The sequence below is a fragment of the Danio aesculapii genome, chromosome 13 (genome assembly GCF_903798145.1).
Source record: "Danio aesculapii chromosome 13, fDanAes4.1, whole genome shotgun sequence".
NCBI classification, from domain to species: domain Eukaryota; kingdom Metazoa; phylum Chordata; class Actinopteri; order Cypriniformes; family Danionidae; genus Danio; species Danio aesculapii.
The window spans coordinates 9,567,356-9,586,832 of NC_079447.1; the positions used below are offsets into that span (position 1 = coordinate 9,567,356).

The window sequence follows — 19,477 nt, forward strand, 5'->3', positions numbered from 1 at the left end:
TGAACACTACGGGGAGGTATGACACCATTCCTTTTCGCACTTACCAGCTGACCAATTACCTCCGTGTGGACTGCTTTTCCACTGTTACCAGTTTGTCCGGTAGCTCGACATGTATGTCGGCGGACTTGAGAGGTACAGAGGAGTTGACCATGACAACAGGGTTTAAGTCTGGTGAGGAATAGTTCCAGATAGCAGGTAAGACAAAAACAGTAACAGAGTAAATAACTGGGTGAAAATGTGGTAAGATCTGAAAACGTGGTAAAAATCAGGCTGCCATAAGGGTTTTTCTTTTTCTGGATTGCTTTAGAAAACACTGCATTTGGGTTTAGGGAAGAGGGGTGGGCGGGCCAATCTGTGCTTTTTAAAACACTATTGGTTGGATTTAGGGAAGTTGGTGCGAGGGTCAATGTGTGGTTTTTAAAACATTATTGGTTGGGTTTAGGGAAGGGGGTGGGTGGAGCTATCAGTCGGTTGGTCAGTCAGTCAACAGCTGCCTCTGGTGGATTTATGTGAGAACAGCAGGCACGAATGGCACTCGCTAGAGAAATTTGAGATCTGACAAAAGAGTACACAGCGGCCTCTGGTGGATTTGTGAAAACAAAAACTGCACACAAAAAAAGCAAACCTCGTGGGACATATTTTGCTCTCTCTACAAATGTATATAAGGGTACGTAATCAGAATGAGCCTGGGTTAATCCATGCCTGCCAACACTCCCAGGAGTATGTATTTCACACCCATCTCCCGCCACCCTCCCGTTTCCTTATTTCTCCCAAGAAACTCCCGTAATTTGTATGGCCTAACTAGTTACGAAAAATTGCTTTTTGTCCATGTTTGTCAAATTGCCAGATCTTGTATGAAGCTCATCACCTCACAGAATGTAAGAAAAATACAAATGTCAAAGCATTTCTTACCTCAATCGGTCAACATGCGTTACAAACCAGTCGCGCTGTTGATTTCTGCAATTTCTCCACATTCTGGTAGATTCAGGATTTGAGATGCGGCAATACTAATGTCAGTAGTAGTACAATATCTCAACCCCGGTCTCCCAGAATGTCCCGGAAGAAGACAAATGTTGGCAGGTATCAATATATCTGTGGCCATATTGATATTGGCTAGTAAATGCATTTTTTAATGCATGTTATCGTTATCGCTCTGATAGCAAAATTAGGCCGATATCTTTAAACAGATAGATTCTGTATTATTTCTGCAGGTTGTAATAACTTCATGTGCTTGCTGCCTGCTATTTTTTATCATTTCACTTATATTTTGATTCTGGTTAATGTTCAGTGACTTGGTTGAAAATATATATTTTATGAATATTTATCAGTTAATTAATATGAATATTTATCGGCTATCATCTATCAGAGTTATCGAATATCGGCATCGGTCAAAAATTCCATATCAGTGCATTTCTACATAACACTGTCTCAAAATAAACTCACACAATGTCACATTTCGGAGCTTTCTAATTGCGTATTTATATTTGGAGTTATTATTTTGAGCATTCTTTACAGCGTACTGCATAAACATGTAATATTGCCACTAAAACTAAAATGTCTTAGAATAAATGAATGAATGTTTGATGTGTGATACTGGAGTTAATGAATTCTTTTGTGTCTGCGTCCACAGATGAAAGTCAGATTGTATATAGAAATGTCTGAAGGGATTTTATTTCCAAGTCCATTACCTATTCATTTATTCTTCAGATCAAGCCATTCAATGCTGATATCCTCTTTTTTACCGGAGGAGCAGACATATTGTTTATTCCCTTTAAATGTAATTTTCATTTCAAAGATCTTTTTATCATTTTTAAATTAACGCAGAGTTAAAATTAAATGTAACCTGATTGTTTTAAGCTGATTGTCAGAGAAATAGTACTATATTATTTTTATTAATATTAAGAAAATGCTAATATTAACTTATTGTACAAGAAAGATAAAACTAATATTAATTTTATATTTATATAGCAAAAGATTTTATTGTCAGGGTCTAGTTATTTTGACAAAAGTGAAACAGTCCATAACAGTAAATAAAATAACAAATAATTATAATATAAAATAATGAATTAGAAATCTACACTAAACACACTAAAACATGAAATGAAATGGATATGGGGAAAATGTAAATGAAATCAAACTATTTTTGAAATGTTAAAATATAGCTTAAACTTTGAATAAATAAATAACTAGACTTCCATAGATTTCCATGTTGTAATGAATATTTTTTTTAAATATGTGTTTGCTGCTTTTGCACTTGTTTCATGTTAAAAGTGGATTTCTGGATCTCTATAAGTATATTTTTGTAGTCATATTTCTCAGTAATATATATGTTATATTATATATTTCCCGAACTCTCACATTCAATCTGCCCAGTTGGTGGAATGAACTCCCTAACTACATCAGAACAGCAGAGTCACTTGCTGTCTTCAAAAAACGACTAAAAACTCAACTATTTAGTCTCCACTTTCCTTCCTAATCTGTAACTGCCTCTCTGGCTATACCACTAACTGTGCCCTCTCTCTCACAAAAAATAAATAAATAAATAAATAAATAATTTACTAATGCTCAGCTTCTTAGACTTTACACACCTGAAACTTGTCTATAGCACTTGTTCACTGCTGCTTTTATAGTTTTGTAAATTGCTTTCTTGTCCTCATTTGTAAGTCGCTTTGGATAAAAGCGTCTGCTAAATGACTAAATGTAAATGTAAATGTATATATATATATATGAATATTTCTCTTGCTTTATTCATTATACTGGTAAGTTTTGTCCTTATAAAACCTCTGCAGACGTTTCTCAGTGCATTAACTCATTTTATTGGAGCAGATCTTGTAGAAGGCTGTGAAAACCACTGAAGTCAGTTACATAAGAGCACTGCAGAGCTTTCCTGCATATGGACACACTGTACAGATACTGAAGTACTATAAAGAACTAAAATACTTCATTCATTAATCTTCTCCGTAAACCTCTCATGCTGCTTTGGTCACGGCCACAAGCTTCTCAGTATTGTTTGTGCAGGTATGTTTTTAAACCAACAAAACGTGGCTGAAGGAGCATTTAAGAGCTTAAAATGAAACACAATGAGCCCTAAATGAGTCCGATAATGTTCGCTGGTTGAGATTAGACATGTCAAGGTTTTAGGACTATTATGTTTTCTCAAGATCACGGTTCAGCCATTGTCCTCTACTGAGGTTTATTCTTACAGTCGCTATTCCTAGAGCGCCAATGATGCTGCATTATCCTGTTACAAGGATAGAAACATACGACAATGGAGCCATTATAACCCTCAAGAAAAATCAAGGTTCATGCTAAAAACATTAGCATTATTTACTTATGTATTGTATTATTATTCATGCATTATTTTTTTAATATGTGGAAAACATGATTTGAAAAAAATAATAATAAACACACACACACACACACAAACACACACACACACACACACACACACACACACACATACACTACTTGACAAAAATCTTGTCGTCAATCCCAGAAATTGGGGAAAAAATAAACAAGGGGGCTAATAATTCTGACTTCAACAGTGTATATATACAGTACTATGATGTTAAGTTCTTATTTTCTACTCAGTTTATTTCAGGTGATTGGCTGAGTCAGCAGCTTTATTTTCTTTTCTAAAATCAGTCGATAGTTTCCTTGACTGTGTTTGTGCTTGCTGTTTTAGTAGTAGTAGTAATGTAGATGTTGGGACTGAAGCAGCTTATATTCATTTACACTAATGAGGGGCAGGTGTGCTTTCAATAAACTGAGAGATTTCAGCTGCTGTCTGGGCTTTCCATGCCCTTTTACACCTCCCTTTATTCATGTGTTCCATATTTTTCCATGTGTCTTTTCATTTCATTGCACATAACGTACACATTTCTAAACTAATTTTGTTTTCATTCTAAGATGGATTATTTTGGTTGTTATGGACATCTGGTTAAAAATTCAAGTCATTTTGTTTTACACCCCCCCCCCCCATGTTTATATTACACAAAATGCAACTTTTTTAGAATTGATTCACAGTGTTTGCGTGTGTGTGTGTTTGTGTGTCTGCAGTATGTGGCTGTGATCTGGCTCAGGGAGGGTTTTTCATGAAGAATGGAGAATATCTTTGCACTCTGGACTACCAGCGCATCCACGGCACACGCTGTAACATCTGTGGAGAGTTTGTGGAGGGAGAGGTGGTGACGGCGCTCGGAAAAACCTACCACCCAACATGCTTTGTTTGCACAATCTGCAAGTAAGAGCCCCCACACACACACATGCACACACACATATGCACACACACTTGACAGTATATACTGTAGGCATTGCTTTAATGTGAATCCAACACAGACTGGAGTTTTATCCTGGATCGTATCGTTTTTTGATCTACAGGAGACCGTTTCCAGCTGGAGACAGAGTCACTTTCAATGGCAAGGACTGTTTGTGTCAGTACTGTGCAGAACCAATGTCTCCGGGACCCACCAAAGATGTCGTCGGACCCAGCAGTGAGTACAAGAAGCGCAAAAATGATTTTCCTCAGTATTTTTGTGTCTTAGAATTGTAAGATGTATTTACTTGTTTAGTCAAATTTGTTAAGTTAGGCTATGAGCAATATAGGCTCATTCTGAAAACGCCCCCCCCCCCCATATACATTACTGGAGATCGCAAATTATATAGCCAGAAGTACGCTGCATTTTGTCTTTATAACGAACGCTACGTGGTGTTATGAAGCCTTTCCTTTTCGCACTAGCAGCTGACCACTTACCTCCATATGGATGGCTTTCTCGCTGTTACCAGTTTGTTCAGTAGCTCGCTATGTAAGTTGGTGGACTTGACACGCTGAGAGGAGTAAACCACGACAACAGGGTTCGAGTCCTGTCGAAGAACGGTTCCAGAAAGCAACAAAAACAAAAGCCAAAAATAAAAACTAAATAAATAAAATAAACAAGTAAATAACAGGGTGAGGAAGTGGTAAAATCTGAAAACGTGGTAAAAATCAGGCGAGGCTTTTCTTTTTCTCAATTGCTTTTGAAAACACTGTCGGTTGGGTTTATGAAAGTGGCTGGGCACTGGTCAACTGGTGCTTTTGAAAACACTATTGCTTGGTTGATGGAAAGAGATTCAGTCAGTCAGTCAGTCGACAGTGGCCTCTGGTGGATTTATGCAGGAACAGCAGGTGCAAATGGCACTCACGAGAGAAATTCGAGATCTCAAAAAGCATACACAGTGGCCTCTGGTGGATTTATGCAGGAACAGCAGGTGCAAATGGCACTCACAAGAGAAATTTGAGATCTCAAAAAGCATACACAGCGGCCTCTGGTGGATTTATGCAGGAACAGCAGGTGCAAATGGCACTCACGAGAGAAATTCGAGATCTCAAAAAGCATACACAGCGGCCTCTGGTGGATTTGCGAAAGCAAAAACTGTAAAAATTATACCTCCTGGGATGTATTTGACACTCTCCAGAAATGTTTATAGGGCTACGTTTAATGTTTTGGCTATGAGTTATGTTAACTTATGTTAAGTTTTTAATTTAAATAAGAAATTAATATTTTATGTTTAAAACAAGAATAAAAAATCTACTACTGAATTTAGAAAATAATAAATTAATAAACAGAAATTTGATCCTATTGTCAGATTTTTTCCATTGTTCTAACAAAAAAATTATAATTTGGATAATTTTATCAGAAATCAAGACTTTAAATAAATTTGATTCTCAAACAAATCTATCTTTATTCAAGAATAAGTGTTTGGGATTTTACATTAAATAAATAACACTGTTCAAGCTTGTATTCAATACAAAATCTAGGAGTGAAATTTCTGCAATGAAACTCTATGCGCATACAGGCTGATAGGTCACCTAATCTGCTTCTGCTTCATTAACTACATGGCGCAGAAGATTGGTTGCTGTCACCTTGGCAGCAAATGAGCTTGCTCCTCATCATTTTACGCCGTTAAGCTGTGGTGCTTCTTCAAAGACCCCCCTCCACCCCAGCTCCGCCTGTGTTTTCGATCTGCTATGATATACATTATGTTTGTAGTAGCAGTGTGTTATATTCTCAGACGGCATGTCTGTGTATATACTGGCAGGAGCAGGTCTCGGTACTTGCCATGCCATAATAATCAAAGCAGCAGCAGCGTAGCAGATCTATACCGCCAAGACCAAATACATCAACATTACCATATACATATTCGTTACAATACTAAATCCCATGTATGTGTTCAAGACAGAAATAGAGTATTTTAAAAAATCCTATGAAAATTTTATAAACAAAGCAAAAAGCTCATTCCTATTATTGGAAAATATGTTTTTTAAGCTATAAGAGCAATATAAGCATTGTATAACTATTAACATAACTTTAAGACATGCATTTCATATAACAGCTTATTTAATCATAACTCCTTGGTCAAATTTGTTACATTAAAAAAATAAAAATACCATCAGTGTACATTAACTACAGTAAAAGTGACACACAAATAATGCCTCCACACAAAAGCACAACCTAATGGAAACTGAATTGATTGTATAAAATCCTGTAAAGCCACTTAGAGATGCCCTAGCATGAATATACGGTATGGAACTGTAAATTATTCAGATCTCCCATCTCTCTTTGTTCCCTGTTTCTGAGTGTTTGGGGGCTTTTTTTGCCCAGGATCCACCTACTATGATCAATAATTTATAATTATTCCCACTTAAGTCTTTAAGCTTGACTACTGAAGCCAATTATCTGCTTTCATCTACAAGGTATACATTAAAATGTGAAGAAGGAGAAAAAATTGAGCAGATAACAGTAATGCGCACACACACACACTCACACTCAAAAACATTGCAACATAAATCAATGATATTAATAAATCAAAGTTTGAGTCATCAGTCACCTACATTTTAACGCATATATTGGGGTGTCACATAAAAAATGCACATGAATCTTAAAAGTGTACATAAAAACAAAAGTGCTCATTTGAAGCTTAACCTTGTAAACATTTTTAGGATGAATTCTCCGAGCAACAAATAAAATCTCATTTGACTTTGCCTAACAGATTATGTGATTTGATAAATTAACTAATCAATAGACTGATCTCTTTCATATACAGTGTGCAAATTAAGCATTAAACATGTTATGATTTCTTCTAGTAAATATATTTCTAAAGGAGCTGTTCATATAAAATTGGCCCAGATTTTGGTGAAATCCCAAACAATACAAACATAAAAATAAAATAAAAAACAAAAAAAATGACAAATTAATTATGTGAAATAACAATGGAACTACACAAGGAGAAAGTACTGAAATACTGAAATTTCTATAATATTCAATTCAATTCAATTCACCTTTATTTGTGTAGCGCTTTTACAATGTAGATTATGTCAAAGCAGCTTCACATAAAAGGTCACAGTAAATAGGAACAGTGTAGTTCAGTTTGTAGTGTTTAAGTTCAGTTCAGTTTAGCTCAGTTCAGTGTGGTTTAATAATCACTACTGAGAGTCCAAATATTGAAGGGCAAATCCAACGATGCGCAGCTCTACAGATCCCGAACCAAGCAAGCCAGTGGCGACAGGGAGAAAAAACACTTCACTAATGGCGGAAGTGAAGAAAAAAAACCTTGAGAGAAACCAGGCTCAGTTGGGCACGACCATTTTAATTTCTCCGCTGGCCAAACTCGTCTGTCTCTGGAGCGTGACAGGAATCAGTCTCATGTTCTCCATTCCTCCATGACCACCACAGTAGCTGCTCGGGATACGGCCTGGTCCAGGATATGGAAACCTTGGGATCATCTCGTCGTTGGTCTTGGATTCAGTAGACTGATCTCTTTCAGATCATTTCAAATGTTGTTTTAATCATTCTTAAATTTCCAAGCCTTTTGTTAGAAAATAAAGCTACAGCGGTTTCCTCGGTTGCAGAAACTTTCATTTTTATTATTGATTTGGCACCAATCTAAAATGTTGATTCATTAACTTAATTGTTTATAGCAGGGGTGCCCAACCCTGTTTCTGGAGATCTTCCTGCAGACTTCAGCTGCAACCTTGATCTAACACACCTGTCTTTAATTACCAAGTGCTCCTTCAGATCCTTTTTGAGCTATGGTCACACTAGGCTTTAGGTGTGCGAAATTCTGTCGTATGGCGCTGCGAAAAGGGGCGGGATTAAACAAGCTTATTAGATATTTTAAAAAAGCGAGCGATTGCTCCTTGTTTTAAATTTCTCTCCAGAGAGGTTCTGTTTTGATCCTCGATTGATCTCACGCAGTCAAATGATGCGATTTCGCAGGTCAGAGTTCACCAAGCTTGAACTTTGCACCACAGCGACATGCGAAACTTGACGCATGACCTTGCGTTTACGGTCTGACTCATTCACGTGCGTATGAATGTAAGTCTATGGGAGGAAAAGCCCAGTGTGACTGCAGCTTTATGCCGTGGTCACATTAATTCAATTCAATTCACCTTTATTTGTATAGCGCTTCTACAATGTAGATCGTGTCAAAGCAGCTTCACATAGAAGATCATAGTAAATTGGAACAGTGTAGTTCAGTTTTCAGTGTTTAAGTTCAGTTCAGTTTAGCTCAGTTCAGTGTGGTTTAATATTCACTTCTGAGAGTCCAAACACTGAAGAGCAAATCCATTGATGCGCAGCTCCACAGATCCCTAACCAAGCCAGCGGCGACATTAGACATTAGAGTTCGAGCATGTGAAATTCTGTTGTATGGCGCTGTGAAAAGGGGCGGGATTATACAAGATGATTAGACACATTAAAAAATTGAGCGATTGGTCCATATTTTAAATTTCTGTCCAAGAGGCCGATTGGTCTCATGCAGTCACATGATGCAATTTTGCAGGTCAGAGTTTACCAAGCTTGAACTTTGCAGCGAACTGCGAAATTTGAGCTTGCGTTTCTTATCTGTCGCATTACTCTTCATGTGTATGACGAGTAGTCTATGGGGAGAAAAGTCCAGTGTGACGGGAGCTTTAGTCGGTTTAGTGGTGTTTGATCAGAGTTGGAGCTGAACTCTGCTGGAAGGTAGATCTCCAAGAACACGGTTGAGCACCCCTGGTTTAGAGAATAGATTTGTTATACAAGTTGTTAAATTTATGAGGAAACAAAGCTAGCATTGTGACCAAAATCCTTGCTAGATCTTCGAATTCAAATATTATTTTTCACATACACAGTCATACACAATACAGTATGCAGTAAAATGCTTATACGACTGCCAGTGACCTAAAAACCAATCACTATAAATATGAAATAATAAAATATAGATAATAAAGTACTCTTACTACTACTTGATACATTTAGGTACAGAAACTATAGCTGTACAACAAATATTACTAGAAAAAAACTAAAAACATTGTGCATGGAGTGAGTGGGTTTGACAAACCACCTGTAGAAACACTCTTCTCTCATTCTGAAAACGTAGCCGTATATACATTTCTGGAGATCGCGAATTATGTAGCCAGAGGTATGTATGGCTGCATTTCATCTTTAAAACAAACGCTATAGAGTGGTATGACGGCGTTTCTTTTTGCGCTTACCAGATGACCGCTTACCTTAGCGTGGACGGCTTTACCGCTGTAAGCAGTTTGTCTAGTGTCTCAACACGTACGTTGGAGTATTTAGATTAGATTAGATTCAATTTATTGTCATCACACATGTACAAGTACAAGGCAACGAAATGCAGGACACAAAGACACAAAGCAGAGTTGACTGTGACGACTTGGTTCGAGTCCAGCAAAGAACAGTTCCAGAAAGCAGGTTCCAACACTTCCAGAAATACAAAAACAAAAGCCAAAAAATAAACAATCAATTAAATAACAGGGTGAGAAATTGGTAAGATCTGTACACATGAAAAAATCAGGCAGCCAGCAGGGCTTTTCTTTTTTTGGATAGCTTTTGAAAACACTGACGGTTGGGTTTAGGGAAGGCGTGGGCGCTGGTCAATGGGTGCTTTTTAAAGCATTATCAGTTGGGTTTAGGGAAGGGGGTGGGGAAGGAGTTCTGTCAGTCGGTTGGTCAGTCAGTAAGTCAGTCGACAGCAGCCTCTGGTGGCACTCGCGAGAGAAATTTGAGATCTCAAAAAGCGTACACAGCAGCTGTTGGCAGATTCGCAAAAAGCGTAGCTCCTAGGACGTATTTGGCGCTCTCCATAAATGCATATAGGGGTACGTAATCAGAGTGAGCCTGGGTTGGATTTAAAAACACAATACACAATTTTATATTTCATATTTTGTTTTATTTTTATGCTATATCTTCTTTTTTCTGTCTGCAATATTTGCTAAAGTTAAAAAAATTTAAGTCTTAAAGTCTACAAAAACTTACATAATTCAGTACAAACATAATGGTTCATTATCTATAATTTTCTTTTTATAATTGGGCACAAAACAAGCCCAGTTTTATTGATGAGCATGAGTTATTTCTTTAAAACTTGAATTTAAAGATGGATTTTACAGGAATTCCTGTGTCTGTGTGTGTGTGTGTGTTTCAGGTTGTGCAGGCTGTGGCAGAGACATTAAGAACGGCCAGGCTCTGTTGGCTCTAGAGAGGCAGTGGCATTTGGGTTGTTTTAAATGTAAGGCCTGTGCCAAAGTATTGACCGGAGAATACATCAGCAAGTAAGACACACACATACACACATTTACACACACTTTGAATCCATCTGAGGTGATGGATGACTCTGCGCTGGCTTGTTGTTTTGTTTGCAGAGACGGCGCCCCCTTCTGTGAGCGGGATTATCAGCTTCAGTTTGGAGTGCAGTGTGAAGCATGTCAGCAGTTCATCACAGGGAAAGTTCTGGAGGTAAACACACATAAACAAGAACAGTTTTACAAATCTGGATATGTGTGTGGCTTCTGGTCGATCTCTTAGCAACAAAAGGTTGTTGATTTTTTGACGAATATGTAACTTCAGTGGACATTTGCCATTGCATATAAGGTTCTTTATTAAAAAAATATGTAAATTATTAAAATATTCTTTACACAGTACACAATATATCTATCTACAGAGGTGTGAAAAAGTGCCCCCTTATTCATCCATTCATTTTCCTTCAGCTTAATCCCTTATTTGTCAGGGGTTGCCACAGCGCAATGAACCACCAACTATTCCAGCATATGTTTTTACGCAGTGGATGTTCTTCCAGCTGCTACCCAGTACTGTTTGCCCCTTACTTTCTTTGTATGTTTTATTCGTTCATTCATTTTCCTTCAGCTTAGTCCCTTATTTATCAGGGGTTGCCACAGCGGAATGAACCGTCAACTATTCTGGCATATGTTTTTACACAGCGGATGCCCTTCTAGCCACAACCCAGTACTGCTTTCCCCCTTACTTTCTTTGCATGTTTCATTAATTAATTAAATCATTCACTCATTCATTTCCTTCGGCTTAGTGCCTTATTTATCAGGGGGCACCACAGCGGAATGAATCGCCAACTATTCCAGCATATGTTTTTACGCAACAGATGTTCTTCCAGCCCCAGCCCAGTACTGTTTGCCCCCTTACTTTCTTTGCATGTTTTATACATTCATTCATTTTCCTTCGGCTTAGTCCCTTATTTATCAGGGGTTGCCACAGCCAAGTGAACCACTAATTATTCCGGCATATGTTTTTACCAACGGATGTGTTCTTCCAGCCGCAACCCAGTACTGTTTGCCCCCTTACTGTTTTTTTTTCTTTGCATGTTTATCACACTTTATTAGTAAGTTATTAGCAATTAGTTTTTAGCTAGTTAGTTAAAGTTAATAGTAACTAATATAGTTATGGTTACTAACAACCTTAGCTTTTCTAATTTTGATTGTAATTCAATAATGTGCACCTTTTATAAAGCTGCTTCGAAACAATAATTATTGTGAAAAGCGTTATATAAATAAACTTTTATTTTGTGGATTTATTTTGAACTGTGATCCAAACCGTGACTGGAACTACCTGAACCGCCTTTGACCACAATAATTCATTAGTATGGTGTAGAGCATTCTTTTGCCACCAGTACAGCATCAATGTCATTGTTGGGAATGACAGATACAAGTCCTACACAGTGTTCAGAGGGATTTTGAGCCATTCTTCTTGCAGAATAGTGGCTAGGTCACCACATGATGCTGGTGGAGGAAAACTTTTCCTGACTCGCTCCTCCAAAGCACCCCAAAGAGGCTAATAATATTTAGATCGGGTGACTGTGCAGGTCATGTGAGATATTCAAATTCAATTTCATGTTCATCAAACCACTCACCAGTCACTGGTCTTGCTGTGTCTATTGGTGCATTGTTATCCTCATACACGGCGCTGCCTTTAGGATACAATGTTTGAAGCATTGGGTGCACATGGTCCAGTGGTTTGGTAGTCCATGTTTGTGGGACTTGTGGGACCAATACTTGTGCATCTATAGCATAAGTATTGGGCCTGGGGAATGCCATGATATTGCAGCCCAAACCATCACTGATCCACCCTCATGCTTCACTCTGGGCATGCAGCAGTCTGGGTCATATGCTTCTTTGGGGCTTTTCCACACCGTAACTCTCCCGGATGTGGGGTTTTTTAAGGGATAGTTCTCACTATCTCAGATTACCTCACCATTGACTCTTCCTCATGTAGTTTAAAACCTTTATAAGTTTATTAATTCTTCTATAGTATGTTAAACACAAATAAGTTATTTTGAAAAAAAAATACAATGAGAGGCAACATTTTTCAAAATATCTTCTTTTGTGTTCAACAGAAGAAAGAAGCTCAAACAGGATTTGAACAAGTGAAGGGTCAGTAAATGATGACAATTCATTGTCGGGTGAACTATCCCTGTATGAACTGATCTATGATGAACACAGTCAGTTTATTACATCTGCTCAGTGTAATATGCAAAAGAAATAATACCAAAAGTTTCTTATTAAGTGGTCAGGCCAAAACGGTCAAATTAACTATCACTCCAGTGACTCAAAGGTAAGCAGAAAGTAGCTCAGAAACTAAGCAAATGAATTGTGAACCTAAAGTTTGTACAGAATATGTCCAACTTCCTGTTTTGAATAGGAAATGTCGACACAGGACAGAGCATTGCGTTCGTCAAACAGCTCACCGGCTTGCAAGTGTTTTTGTTTATATTGTGTTCAGTTCTTTTGTGCCAAAAATCATAAGCAACTTTTTGATAAGCACAAACAACAATATTTTTAATGGAGGGTTGTATATTGCTATTGTATTTTTTTAATTAGACAAAACTTATACTGTATTTATCACATCATACATCTACTGTTTGTTAGAGAGACATACAGTATAGTCGAACTTTATGTTACATATATTTGATCTCAGACAGATTACCATCTAAGTTTCACAATAGCCCACAACATCAGACTCCACAGTGCTGCAACAGGAAGTTTCATGCAGCTAGCTGAAGCCGATTGGCTGTTAGAGAGATGTTTGGTCTTTGTCTTTACACTTCCTGTTTGTTTTAATGGAATGTTTGAGCATAAAATGAACCGTGAATGAAGGATTTGGCTAGTTTGAGCTCTCAAGAAGATCTCCACGCAGCTTGTAAGTCTCTGATTTTGTAAAAACTTTTGATTTACAATTCACAAGTAATTAACTCATAATTATTTTTAAATGATAATGTCTAAACCCGAACTTGCACATATCATCAGTGATAGGTAAGTTACTTAAATAAGGTAATCAATTACTAATAACATAATTAAAATCATATTTAAATATTTTTTTCCAATAACTTTTAACTGTCTGAAAAGTAACTTAATTACTTAATAAGTAATTTAATTACTTGACTTGATACTACTTAAAATCAATATACTTTAAATTTCAATGCATATAGATGATATAAATTAAACTTAAAATTAAAATTATTTGAGTCAAACTGAAAGTTTAGTTTTATTTTTTTAATTAACACTTAAATTGATATATTGACAAATTTCTTATTTTATTGTTTCTTCGGCATGTGCAGTTGTTCTACTCTAACATTGTTTAGTTGAACCAAATCAAGTTATTATGCAAAATATTTGGATATTAAATAATATATACAATGTTTACTGGATACATCAAGTTACTCTGCTTCTCTTAATGTATACGTTATATTTTTATGAACTAATTAGTCACTCAATATATTTTTTCTTAAGCATGTGCCATCATTCTGATAATTGTAACCTTTGGTAGATGAAAATCTATTAATTATTGCCACTTTTCGTTCAAAGGTAAATAAAAGTTGAGAAAAAAGCTGGTTTAGATGACAGTAATTCATTAGTATGGTGTAGAGCAGTGGTCACCAATCTCGGTCCAGGAGGGCCAGTGTCCCTGCAGGGTTTATTTCCAACTTGCCTCAACACACCTGCCTTGGTGGTTCAAGTATACCAAGTAAGCGCTTGTTGATTGTTGATTAGCTTGTACAGGTGTGTTTGATTAGGGTTGGAGCTAAAATCTGCAGGACACCGGCCCTCCAGGATCAAATTTGGTGACCCCTGGTGTAGAGCCTTCTTTTGCGGTCAATACAGCATCAATTCATCTTGGGAATGACAGATGCAAGTCCTGCAAAGGATTTTGAGCCATACTTCTTGCAGAATAGTGGCCAGGTCATTACATGATGCTGTTGAAGGAAAACGTTTCCTGACTCACAAAACCCCAAAGTGGCTCGATAATATTTAGGTCAGTTGACTGTGCAGGCCATGAGAGATGTTGAACTTTCATGTTCTTCAAACCACTCTGTCACCAGCCTTGCTGTGTTTATTGGTGTATTATCATCCTGATACACGGCACCGCCTTCAGGATGCAATGTTTGAACCATTGAGTGCACATAGTCCTCCAGAATTGTTCGGTAGTTCTTGGCAGTGATGCACCCATCTAGCACAAGTATTGGAGCTAGGGTATGCCATGATATTGACTGAAAATCTATTAATTATTCTGTGAAATATATTTGTATGACATAAAACTAAATGAATATGCTTTTTAATTGGCACCTAGATTGTGGAACACTTTACGCTATCATATTCGCAATGCAGGATTCCTGAGTCTTTTTAAATCCTTACTTAAAACGTACTTTTTAGGGTAGCCTTTATTTGATTTTAGATCTATTATTATTAATATTATTTTTAAAATAATTTTTATTATTGCTTTTTTGCATTTATCCTTGTACAGTATGTATATTTTACTGCTGCACATTTTAAATGTCTGTAAAGTGCCTTAAGATGCTACTTTTAAAGGTGCTTTATAAAAATAAAGTATTATTTTTATTTATTTTTTATTATTATTATCAGTATTATTATTATTAAGTAAATGTAATTAATTTGCGTAAACATTAAAATTAATCCCTTAACTTTTTTAGCAGAAAAGTCGTTTTATCAACCCAGGCTCATTTTGAAAATGTACCCCTATATACATTTCTGGAGATCCTTAACCATGTAGCCAGAGGAACATATGGCTGCATTTCGTCTTTAAAACGAACGCTACAGGGCAGTATGATGTCGATCCTTTTCTCGATTAACAGCTGACCGCTTACCTCCAAATGGACAGCTCTACCCCTGTTACCAGTTTGTCCAGTTAGCTTGCCATGTATGTTGGCAAACTTGAGACGCAGAGAGGAGTTGACTATGATGACGGGTTCGAGTCCAGCGAAGAACGGTTCCAGAAAGACAAAAACAGAAGCCAAAAAATAAAATAAACAAGTAAATAACGGTGAGAATGTGGTAAAATCTGAAAACGCGGTAAAATCAGGCGAGGACTTTTCTTTTTCTGTATTGCTTTTTAAAACTGTCAGTTGGGTTTAGGGAAGTGGGTGGGCGGGTCAGTCAGTCAGTTAGTCAGTCAGTCAACAGCGCCCTCTGGTGTATTTACACGAGAACACCAGGCGTGAATGGCATTAGCGAGATCAATTTGAGATCTCAAAAAGCAAACACAGCGGCCTCTGGTGGATTCGCGAAAATAAAACCTGCAAAAAAAACGTACCTCCTGGGGACAAATTTCATGCTCCCTAGAAAGGTAAATAGGGGTACATTTTCAGAATTAGCCTGCGTTGCTTTTACTGCTGCACATTTAAAATGTTTTGAGATATTACTTTTAAAGGTGCTATATTATTTATTTTATTTTTAGCATTATTATTATTATTATTCATTTTCTTTTCGGTTTAGTCCCTTTATTAATCTGGGATCTGGGGTCACCACAGCGGAATGAACCGCCAACTTATCCAGCATATGTTTAACACAGCGGATGCCCTTTCATCGGCAACCCTATTATTATTATTATTATTATTGTTGTTGTTGCTGTAACTGTAATTAATTTACATAAACATGTAAATTTTTTAGCAGGAAAGTAATTTAACTACACTATTTGGTTTGTAACTATTTACACCCAACACTGTATATCATATATTGTTTTCAATTGCTCAAAAACCTAGGTGATATTAAAGCAGTTAAAAAGAAAGAGTAAGTAACACTTTCAATTAAATGGTCTAAATTTTTAAAAATTGTGCAAAAATGTACGGTGAATAAAAGATTTTGTAATTTGAGTTCACACGATTCTTTACATTGACATTTTGGTTTACATTGAAACAATCAACACATAATTACAAGTAAAAACATAGTTTTGAAGTATATAACTGCATATGAATAAAAAAACAGTATAGCTCAAAAGGCTTTATATCAATTCTGCTCTATAAAGTGAGAACGCAAACACAGAGCGTTTCAGTATTGCATGATAAGCTTATTGGTTCTGGCGATTTGAATAAAATATGTGTGGTTTCGCATGATACACATGCAAAGCATCCTCTTGAGCTCCTCTCGAACGGTCTGTTTGAGTTATCGGACAGTAATGGCTGTTATAGAGTTTAAAGTAGAAGTGAATATGTGATATGTGTGTTTTTCCACAGGCAGGGGACAAGCACTATCACCCCAGCTGTGCTCGCTGCAGCAGGTGTAACCAGATGTTCACTGAAGGAGAGGAGATGTACCTGCAAGGTGAGCCTTTAACACATATTATGCAGAAATTAGGATGATTCTCAAAGACATGCATTTGTTAATTCAGGTGAATGAGAATGTCAGATACAATATTATGTTTAGGATTTCAATATGAGATTCAGTAATTCAAAACTTAATATTTGTACAACTAAACTTGATATTTAGCCTGATATTGATTTTGGGTATACTTTTTATGCCGAAAAAAGTGCGCATTTTAAATCATGTTAGAGAGAGAGAGATTTCAACTTTGTCTTGTATTAAACTTTTGTTTTGTATTAAAGGTGAAAAATGTATGAAGTAGAATGTTCTCTCACCAGTGCCGACATGTTTAAACTTTTTTCTTTTGCAAAAACAAATATGTATTTGAAAGTAAATGAGATTACTGGAATAGGATATAGCTTCATTCTCTTCAAACTGAAGCTGAAGCTAATGTCGTGCTCAAGAGCTGGTATTTTCCACAAGATAAAACTTTATGAATGTTTTATTTCATGTACTTTAAGTTATAATTCAAGGAACACACCAAGAAATGGTATACCTTTATTTAAGATGTGCCTTTAGAGCCTTCATAAGAGACTACGTTATCCTGAAACGCCGCCCTGGTCCTTCTAACAAGATTTTTTAATTATTTATTTATTCGGAAAATTATGAAAATTGCTCTAGCTTTCCACTCTGATACATGTTTTTTTTTGGCTACACGTTGTGCATTTAAAATCCTTTAACACACAGCAAATCGTTGATTATTCCATATTTATAAAGTGCATATTCTGCATGATCTTATTGTTCATCCCTAGTCCTACCCAAGAAACCTATTAATAACCTACCTAATAAACTACAACATTATTAACTAAAAATAAGCCACAAGTTAAGGGTTTATTGAAATCATAGTTAATGGTTTATTAATAACGAGAATTGAACCTTAAAATAAAATGTAACTATCTGCTTGTTAAGTGTGATGTCACGCGAAGCGGCTTCCGGGTCCAAGCGCTGTATTAAACTGTATGGGGAGACTCATTAAATGGTAATAATAAACGTTTACAACGTTATGTAATACATTTGAAAATCACGATCGCAATATATATACAGTTGAAGTCAGAATTATCAGCCTCCCTGTTTATTTTTTCCCCCAATTTCTGTTTAGTGGAGAGATTTCTTCAGCACATTTCTAAACATAATAGTTTTAATAACTAATCTCTAATAACTGATTTATTTTATCTTTGCCATGATGACAGCAAATAATATTGACTAGATATTTTTCAAGACACTTCTATATAGCTTAAAGTGACATTTAAAGGCTTAACTAGGTTAATTAGGTTAACTAGGCAGGTTAGGGTAATCAGGCAAGTTATTACGCCGAGGGCGGCGTTTGCTCACAGGCACGTGGGAACGGTGGGCGGCGAGGACTAGCCTTAAAGGCCCAGTACAAAAAAACAGCAAAACCTTTTTTCCAGCTATAATATAGACACTTCAAACAGCTATAATAAATAATCTGATGGGTGTTTTGAGCTGAAACTTTACAGACACATTCTGGGGACACAAAAGACTTATATTAAATATGAAAAAAGTGGTAACCTATGTGCCCTTTAAAGGGGCTAATAATTTTTACCTTAAATGGTTCATAAAAATTTAAAACTGCTTTTATTCTAGCCAAAATAAAACAAATAAGACTTTCTCCAGAAGAAAAAAATATTATCAGACATACTGTGAAAATGTCCTTGCTCTGTTAAACATCATTTGGGAAATATAAAAAATATCTACACCTAATATTTGATGGCCAGAAAGTGATCAATTTTTAATAAAATGTTACAATTTTGGTATTTGTGATGCAGCAAGTCCAGAGACTGATGTGTACACTATGATTTTATAGAAAATTTACTTTAATGTGTGATAGGACTGAAAAGTGGCCATAAACTAATGTGTTCTCAATTCAATTGAGTAGCTGCTTGGACCCAGAAACAGTATTCCATACATTACCGATACGTCATGACTTAACAAGCGTTTTTAAGTAATAGTAATTGTATCTTGATTGGACATACAAATATGATCTGTACTATCATCTAACATTTTTAAAAGCTATTTATTATCCTCAATTCACTTCTTGGACATGTTCAAGATAAGAAAGGTTTCTTTTTTTGTTGATTATTTTAGCTGAGCAAGTCAGTTTTGTAGGAGACATTTGAATGGCTCTTGGGATGGAAGAAAAAGCTATTTCTAGATTAGATGATATGTGCACTTTTTTGTATTTTATTTAAAGGGAAAAACTATGCACATATAAAAGATAGTGAATAATGTATTGTATCATGATTGAAGGTATAAATCATCACCAATCTCATTTTTAAAAATTGTTTTGGAAAAAGCATTTATTTCTTGGTCATATCAAAGATGTTTTGTTATGTGTCTTGTTGTTTCAGCTGAGCATTTCAGTTTTTTAAGAAGCTATCAAACATTATGAAATATTATTTAGAATTTAAATAACAGTTATACAGTGATATACAGTGGAAGACAAACGTATTAGCCCTTCTGTGATTTCTTTTTTTATATATATATATATTTCCCACAGTATTTACTAAAGAAAATCTT

The 19,477-nt window shown here is 36.1% G+C and overlaps 1 protein-coding gene across 1 annotated transcript in view; it reads left to right on the top strand.

The window, feature by feature from the left end:
- Positions 1 to 19,477, top strand: part of ablim1a (actin binding LIM protein 1a) — a 110,324-nt gene that overhangs the window by 51,858 nt on the left and 38,989 nt on the right. Inside the window, exons 3-7 of the mRNA XM_056470693.1 lie at positions 4,060 to 4,243; positions 4,381 to 4,493; positions 10,465 to 10,591; positions 10,682 to 10,775; positions 16,813 to 16,900. Coding sequence (XP_056326668.1) covers positions 4,060 to 4,243; positions 4,381 to 4,493; positions 10,465 to 10,591; positions 10,682 to 10,775; positions 16,813 to 16,900 — 606 coding nt within the window. The remainder of the gene's footprint in view (positions 1 to 4,059; positions 4,244 to 4,380; positions 4,494 to 10,464; positions 10,592 to 10,681; positions 10,776 to 16,812; positions 16,901 to 19,477) is intronic.